At 47.6% G+C, this 8,785-nt stretch overlaps 1 protein-coding gene across 1 annotated transcript in view; it reads right to left on the reverse strand.

Annotated features, from left to right (window-relative positions):
* CPA4 (carboxypeptidase A4) overlaps window positions 1-7,242 on the reverse strand; it is a 30,647-nt gene extending 23,405 nt beyond the window's left edge. The window contains exons 1-3 of the mRNA XM_007955392.2: window positions 7,175-7,242; window positions 1,033-1,114; window positions 489-623 (exon numbers count right to left, since the gene is read on the reverse strand). Of these exons, the coding sequence (XP_007953583.1) occupies window positions 489-623; window positions 1,033-1,114; window positions 7,175-7,242 (285 nt within the window). The remainder of the gene's footprint in view (window positions 1-488; window positions 624-1,032; window positions 1,115-7,174) is intronic.
* Window positions 7,243-8,785: the final 1,543 nt, after the last annotated feature.

Here is an 8,785-nt window from a genome sequence, read left to right on the forward strand (position 1 = left end):
TTGCACTGTGGTAAATTGTAGTCATTGTCATGAGACAAAGTGTATGTGAACTTCTGTGTGGAAAGTGAATCTGCTCTGTAGATTTTCACCCAAATCACAATAAAAAAAAAAAAAAAGAAGAAGAAGAAGAAAAGAAAAGCACTTTAACCACTGTGCCCCAAGAGTTCCCTGATTATTTCTTACATAAGATAAACATTTTATGAGGTTTGTTTTCTGTTTTTCTCATGATCATACTGATTGAGGTGAATCCACACAGATAAATTACACATATTGTAAGTGTAAAGTTTGATGCATTTTCATGCAAGTGTATCCAAATGTATTTAGTTGTGTAATAATCTTACCAATAAAGATAAATAACAGAGAGCTCCTAAAACAAAACAAAACAAAACAAAAAAAGAAAAACGAACAAGGGTTGGACCAGAACGTGAAGATTCTCAAGTCTGCTCTGGGTTGGCTGCAAGACCAGGGAGGGGCCTTGGCCTACGCACCTGCAGGTCTTCAATCGTCACTGAGTACTCTAAGCCCTGGGACTTGAGGAAAGATTTGACTGGCTGCAGACTGACAGATGGGACCAGGACATCCACAGGACGACCAAAGGTGGAAAAGGGTTTCCAGAAGTTGAGCTGAAAAGAACAGACATGAAACCAGGTGAAAGGACAGTTCACATAAAAGGCACAGTGAACTCATTCTTCTAGAACCACTGCCAAATACCAGGGTAATAATCCCTGAGGGCCTGGCTGTCCAAGAGCAAACTCTGCCCATTTCACATAGCATCTGGTCAGTCCTGCCCAGTTGAGCCCAAGAACCAACAAGCTCGTGGCAGACAGCAGGATGGAACCCATGCCTCACACCTCCCATCTCCAGGATCAATAACACTTCTCCCCCATCACTGTCTCAACATGTAAATGGCATGTGGACCAATCCAAGAGTCTACACAGAAAATCTTTGGGGATAATCATAATCGTAATGCCAGTGGCACCAAAGTCTTTTCCCAACAAAGTTAGAAGATGCCCAAGAGAACTAAGAAGGTACCATGAAGTTGCCCGAATTCACTAGCTGAGTCAATTTGCTGATTTCATCTCTATTTCTGATGTTAATCCGAAAAACTTGGTCCCTGGAGGGGAGAGAAAAAAAAAAAAAAAAGCAAAAGATAATGGGGAGCTTTCAGCTGGCAAATAAACCCAAACCTACTACCCTCACCATAACTGGGCTGAAGAGGAAATGGTCTAGTCTTTGGTTATAATGTACAGCCATTAAAAATAAGACTACGTGGCAAACATGAAAAAGTGCTTATGGTATAACTTTAAGGGAAATATTAAGTAAAAGAGCAGGACACAAAATTGTATGTATGCCATGATTACAAGTATGGAAAAGGCAGATGCGCTGGAAGGAAAACAGACAACGGAAATACGCGAAATGCTGACGGTGCTCACACTCAGGTCGCAGGATTATGGATGACTTACTTTTTTTTGGTCCCCCCCTTGTATCTGTTTTCTGTAATGTGGTCATATTACTTTATAATGAAAAACATACAGATTTTCCAGAAAGGAATGTTCCTGAGTTACACGCAAAGCTAACTCAAGACATAAAGAAGCACTTCTTCAATGTCAGGGGCCAGGGCTGAAATTTTGGCAGAACCTCCAGGCTGGGAGGGGCTGAGAGAGAGAACAGATCCGTGGAGGATTAGCTCCTCGCCTGTTAGGAAAGAGGAGAGATGTTGAAGGGGGCCCCTCAGTCCCTTCCAGCTCCAGAATCCTATACCAATGCACATTAGGTGGACCTTGAACATGGTCCAGTGGACCGATGCTGAACTGGAAGGCAGATCCTCCCCCACAGAACCTTGAGAGGCCCCTTCCAGAGCCCTCTTTGCTGTTTGTCCTGCACTTGTTTCATGTACTTCATTCAGGGGCACAGGAAGAGGCCCCTGAAGCCCCGTGTGTGGGTGGGAGAAGGCCGAGCTTGACAAGCTGCCTTTGTACCCCACGCTGTCTCAGGGAGCCGAGGGATCCATTAGGCCGTTGCTAGGTGACAGCCCAAATGAATCCGCACTCGACGCTGTCACATGCGTCATCCCTTTGACACAAGCGAATGCGGGAAGAGCGGCTGCAGAGGGCTGTGAGCTGAAGGACCTGTTGACAGAGAAAATTGGTCTGTCACCAGGATCCAACCATGCAGCCTCACGTGGCAAATCCGCCTCTCCCTATTAGAAAACCCACTCCATCCGGGTGGACCCTCTGGGCCTAACTTTTTCCGGAAGGATTTAGGGGTTCTGAGGGGGTCCAGGCCAGCCCCAAGGAAGCAGGCTGGGTCCTCTACAGAGCTGAGGCCATTACAGATGGCAGGTCTGGAGGAGATGCCAGGGCCGGAGGCTCCCTTGAACAACTCTTTGTCTCCACGGGGTCCTCCATGAGAGCAGCCCTGCTGCATCCCCTGAGAGCAGCCAAAGGGTCTTGGAGAAACCACGGGCTGGACAGGTCAACCCAACAGGCTTGCCCAGAGCTTGACCACAGCCCTGGGAAGATGAAGGACCAGACCACCATTGCCTGACGTGAGCAAGCAGGCTTTCAAAAAAGGAGGGATTGAAAACAGAGAATCACTTATTTCTGACTGGACACCAGGGCCAGTCGTCCAAACTCATGCTCCATCACAACCTACCCCCAACAATTCAGAAAAGGGAGTGGATTAAAGATGAATGTTCTTTACTCCAATGGATACATCACACCAATGTTCACTGCAGCATTATTCACAATAGCCAAGAGGCAGAAATACCCATCAGTGGAGGAATGGATAAACTAAATGTTCTATATAAATGTGTTGTCAGAAGGGACCATTCCCTGGAGAAGAAGGTCATGCTTGGTAAGGTAGAGGGTCGACAAAAAAGGGGAAGACCCTCAATGAGATGGATTGACACGGTGGTAGTGGCAATGGGCTCAAGTATAGAAAGAATGATGGAGCTGGCACGGGACCGGGTGGTGTTTCGTTCTGCTGTGTATAGGGTCGCTATGAGTCAGGGACAACTCGACGGCACCTAACAACAACAACAACCAATGTGCTGTACACATTACTGTTGTCATCGAGTCAACTCTAACTCATGGTGATCCCCTGTACAACAGAATAAAATGTTGTCCGGTCCAGTGCCACCTTCACGAGTGTTGATATGTTCAAGTCCATTGTTGTGGTCACTGTGCATTCTGAGTACTTTCCAACCTACAGGGCTCATCGTCCGGCATTCTATCAGGCAGTGTTCTGTTGGGATCCACGGGGTTTTCACTGACTAATTTTCAGAAGCAGAACACCAGTCCTTTTGTCGTAGTCTGTCTTAGTCTGAAAACTCTGCTGAAACCTGTTCACCACAGGTGACCCTGCTCATGTTTGAAACACTGAAGCCATAGCTTCCACCATCATAACAACATCCAAGCCGTAATAGGACAAACTGATTGATGGGTGGTGAGGTATATACAATGGAATACTATGCAGCCATAAAAAGGTCTAATGTTCTGGTATATGCTAGGACATGGACCTTGAAAACATTACACTAAGTGAAATAAGCCAGACACGAAAGGGCAAATATTGTATGATCTTACTTATATGAGAAATCTACCACAGGCAAGTTCACAGAGACCGATACCATAGAGGTTGCCAGAGGATTGGAGGAGGGGTAATGGGAGTTATTGTTTAATGGACATCGAGTTTCTGTTTGGAGGGACGATAAAGATCTGGAGAAGATTACACAACAATGTCCTTGACAGTACTGAAGTGTACACGCAAAAATGGTTAAAATGATCAATTTTGTTATGTATATTTTACCACAAGTGCCTAAGACACTCGACTGCTAACCGGCGGTTCAAACTCAACAGCCACTCTGCAGAAGGAAGACTGGGCAATCTACTTCCCTAAAGATTTGCCACCTTAGAAACCCAAAGCAGGTGGCTATGAGTTGGAATCAACTCGATGGCAGTGAGTTTGGGGGGTTTCTTTGGTATATTTTACCACCATACTTTTTTTTTTTCTTTTAAAGGGGCATTCTAGAAAGATGCTTTGTCTTGGCACCTCCACTGGCAAAATTTTTGTTGTTGCTGTTAGTTGTCATCGGGTTGATTTCTAACCCGGTGACCCCATGCGTGCAGAATGGGCATTTGTAAAACACAGCACCGACCAGAACAATAACAGAGAAGGCAGGGCGGGAGGACAAACAGGGAGAGGAAAAGCCCAAGGCAGCATGCTCTCCGGAGTATGGAAACCCTGCTACAAGCCCACCCAGACCACACATTCTATGTTTCCTCAGGTGAAGAGTTTGTACAGAACTTGCATACTGTGGGGCATGGTCCGCAACCAGGGAATACAGTGAATCTGGGAATCCAGATGGCCCAGACAGTGATTAAATCCACAAGCCATTTCATCACGCTCTAAGCAGGCAAGTACGGAGGCTAGAGAAACATCTGTAGCGCACAGAGGGGCAGACCGTAGGGCTGGTGCCACTGCCCCCGTCCGCCTCTCTCCTCCACCCTCTTGGCTCCAGCCTCCTGAGACCCCCAATTTGCCATGTGTGTTTGCCCTCCTCAGCCTCTGACAACCCCTGAGCAGTGCCAATGGCTTGTGCTCAGCTGGTGAGCGAAAGGTTGGCAGTTCGAGCCCAGCAAGCAGCACTGTGGAAGAGAAGGCCTGGCGATACGTTTCTGAAAAGTTTACAGCCTAGAAAACCCCTCGGAACATTTCCACTCTGTATCATGAGGTCACCATGAGTCAGAGTCATGTGTGCCCGTCCTTTTCCTTATCTGCCTGGCAATCTCCCATCCAATCTTTACAACCTAATTCCCGTCATCCATGAAGCTTTCTGTGCCATGAGGCAGACTTAGATACTGTCTTCCGACGGTCTACTGACTTGGGGGGGTCAGGGTGGGGGGTAAGATTTACCATTATTCTTATGAACATAAGCATGTCAGTACCTGAAAGCAGAGAGAAAATAAGTGGGGCGCCATGTGTAGGGCAAGGAGCTCTGGTGGCATAGTGCCTAAAGCACTTGACTGCTAACCAGAAGGTTGGTGGTTCAAACCCACCAGCTGCTCTGTGGAAGGAAGACTGGGCAATCCACTTCCATAAAGATTTACAGCCTCAGAATCCCAAAGGGGGTCGCTATGAGTCGGAATCAACTCGACGGCAGTGAGTTTTGTTTTTTGGTCATGTGTAGGGCAGCCTTTGTCTTGCCCTCACTGGCCTTGGCCTTGTTTGAAAAATGCCTGCCCAGGTCTCTCCCTCTTCCATACCCAGTGCTTTCTAGTTGCAGCCAATTCAATGGTTGGTGAGACCCTCTCATTCACCCTCCCACTTGCCCCATGCTCTAGACAGTCAATAATCTCCTGGTGACTAGGCTTCTATCACATTCCTTTTACCCAAGCAGGCAGCCAAGGGGCCTATTCTTTGGGCCTTTCCCACCTGCACACCCAGCCAGGTTAGCAGCCTCCCCCGTGCTGAGGGGTGGTCTCACACAACTCTGAAACAATCTGCCAGCCACTGCGGAGGCTCCAACCAGTTCTGCAGCTTTCTGCCCTCTGCCTGCCCTACACCTTAGGCACCCGGCAACCATCCATCCAGGGCAGAAGACCAGCAGAGCAAGAGAGACTCAGCAGGCAGGCAAATTGAGCGGAAGGGAGATTCCCCCAACCTCCTCTCCATCACCATCCCACCCCTCAAAGCCAATCTAGATCCTGGCTTCCCCAGCAACCTCCCAAGGGACCGGCCAGCTTCCCCTTGCTCTAATGTCCATTGAGCAACTATCTGGGACATGTCTGTGGGCCCCAGCAACGATGCCACGCCTTTGTGGTCTCCCTTCTGTGGGGAGAAAACAGATGAGTGGCTGAGGATGACATTCGTGGTTAAAAGCACCTGGCCCCAGCTCCTTCCATGCAGAGCCGTGGTTAGCGAGCACTCCAGGCCCAGCCCAGCTGTCTCAGTGCCAGGTGTCTACACTTGATGAGAGTGGTCAGCATCCGGAGGAACAGAGATTTTGAGCCTCAGGAAGGGTTGAAGTGGGCGCCTGACAGCTCTGTGCGTCAGCCCACACGGCAGTGAGTATAGCTGTAACACATCTTCTGCCGGGCTCCCGGGGGAAAATTCTCCTTCCCAGGCCACCTGCTGTAACCTCCAAGGCTACTGCCTCTATCTGGCAGTCGAGGCACAGGTGTGTACAGAAGTCATCACCATAAAAAAATACTCAATTCCATATAAATCATTACAGAGATAAACAACCCCAAAGTCCCTTTAGTCAGAGAGAGATAGTAGAGAGTAAGCTAACAGCCATGGCTAACTATGTGAGATTCGAGAGTCTATATGGAGATTAACTTCTAATACAGGGCTTTACATTCAGAGTTCCAGCTCCCCTGCTCACCAGCTAAGTGGGCTTGGGCGGGTACCTTAACCTTTCTGAGGCTGAGTTTTTTCATGTTTAAATTGAGGAAAATAACACCCCTGCCTGGTAGGGCTGTTGTGTAATCCAAAAGATAATGTACATGAAAGCTTTTTGCAAATGGCAAAGCATTATGCGGTAATTAGTTATTATAATTCAATCTTCTAGCATCGTTTCATTTCTCCCACCTCCCAAAAGTCCTCTCCCTTGCACACCTCAGAGCACTGCGTGTGGAGTGTTTTGAGCAAGTGCGCACATACACCCACCCATGCACACAGTGCAATGTACGTCTTTGAATGTCAATTTTCATAGCTGTGCTGAGGCAAGGCCTATCAAATGCCAGGTCCCAGAAAGCACCCATTAAAGCCTTCACCATTAACAGAGGCGAAACCAAGAGCTTGAGACCCAGATTCTCCTTTCTGCAAGGCAGGAATTAGAAACAGCTTCTGGTGACTCTAGGTAAGTCATAATGAAGGAATGAAAAGTAGAAGATGCCTACACCTGACTTTACAAATAAGAACTGAAAAAAAGAAGATGGATTGGCAGGAGATAAGGGAACTGGGAGGAGACCATCTTGTCCTGATTCACAGATGCGGAAATTGCTTCTCAGAGAAGAGAAATAACTTGTCTGAAAGGACACAGTGGGTGAGCTGGGGCAAGGGCCACGGTCTTCTTTCCCCAACACCATACTGTTTGAGGGATAACCAGCCTCATTTTCAGTTGGCCCCCAACTGAACTAATCAAATAATAATAAGTCCAAAAGGAACTTACCCAAAAAACTTTTCTTGGCCGCAGATGCTGGGCCCAATGAGGGCCCCAAAGAACAGTATCCACCTCATGTCCCAAGAGTGTCAGTCTCACAGTGGCTGAGTCGAGCTGTATTTATAAGGAGTCTGAAGCAGACTCACGTCTTCAAAAATGCTACTGTGACTCCCAAGCACCCTTGCAACTCTGACTGTAGGCAGGCTGGCCCCTGCCAATGCCTCTTTCATTCCTTTCTCATGATATAGGACAAGTCACTCCATTTACAAAGCAGGAACCTGCTCCACAGGCTGCAAGTCTGTGCCAAGGGTGCCATGTTGCTCATCCCTTGGCATTTAAATGGTGTTTTTGGAGTAAATAGGAAAGTCCCACAGTGCCGGATAGAGTTTGTATCCTTAGGAGAGGTCAGATTGAGTTGGAGTTACCCCTAGGGTAATAAAAAGAGAAGAGTAACAAAGCAACTCAAGCCAGTTTCCAAGAGCACACCCGGGACAAGCTCTTTCAGAGTTCCAGAACAGGTCACAATGAGGTCCCTGGGTGACACAGTTTGTGCTCACTTGCTAACTGAAAGGTTGGCGGTTCAGGCCCATTCAGCAGCTTCATGGGAGAAAGGCCTGGAAATCTGCTTCCACAACGACCACAGCCAAGAAAACCCTACGGAGTTCAGTTCTACTCAGGAACACACAGGGTTGCCATGACTCAGAATCAACTCAAGGGTTGCGGGTTTGGTTTTCTGGTTTTCGGTCATAATGAGAGAAGCTGTGACCTCTGTTAAGAATCTGGCACCTGATTCTTATGCCTCCACCAAGAAAGCAGAGAGAGCTCTGGTGGCACAATGCCTAAGGCACTTGACTGCTAACCAGAGGCTGGCGGTTCAAACCGACCAGCCACTCCTTCGAAGGAAGATGGGGCAATCTACTTACACAGAGATACCACCTCAGAAATGGAGGGGTCGCTATGAGTCGAAATCAACTCGACGGCAGGGAGTTTTGTTTTTAAGAAAGCAGAAATAGATGTGGTAATTGGTATAGGAAGAATGTGTTATTCTGAATCAATTACCAGTTTTCCTTGAGGTCTCAGCTACTAGGTAAGGCTTAATGATATTATTAATAATAAAACTTTTTCATGTGGCTAGACTCTAAGACCGTTCTGGTGGTCTACCAAGTCCAACAGAATCCATAGAAAACACTCGTGATCTCCAGAAGTTTTTCAAGAGCTCTGGGGCCTTTGAGTCTGTCCTAGGAGCCCCTGTTTCACAACCTCCCCATCTCACCATCCCCACAGTCTACATTCTTACCCAAGAGGTGTGGACACCACCAAGGGTCATGGTTGGGAGTTGTGGAGCTGGGCTTTCTGTCTCCTCTTCCTCCCTCAGGGCTCTTGTCTTTCCAACACTGAAACTGTCCCCTACACCCACCCTGTCCCCACAAAGGCTGGGCTCTACTTCACTGAGAGAGATGTCAGCTTTGAAGCCAGTAACAAGATAAACTAAGACCCAGATCGGCAAGAGATATGAAGATAAAGAATCAAATACTGTACCCACGAAAAACCATCAACATGAAAAAAAAAATCTAAACCCTGAATGGAAGTGAATGTCTACAGAGAAACTGTGTGGGGTTT

Source organism: Orycteropus afer, unplaced genomic scaffold (genome assembly GCF_000298275.1).
Source record: "Orycteropus afer afer isolate SDZICR_OR568_19922 unplaced genomic scaffold, OryAfe1.0 scaffold00501, whole genome shotgun sequence".
Lineage (NCBI taxonomy): Eukaryota > Metazoa > Chordata > Mammalia > Tubulidentata > Orycteropodidae > Orycteropus > Orycteropus afer.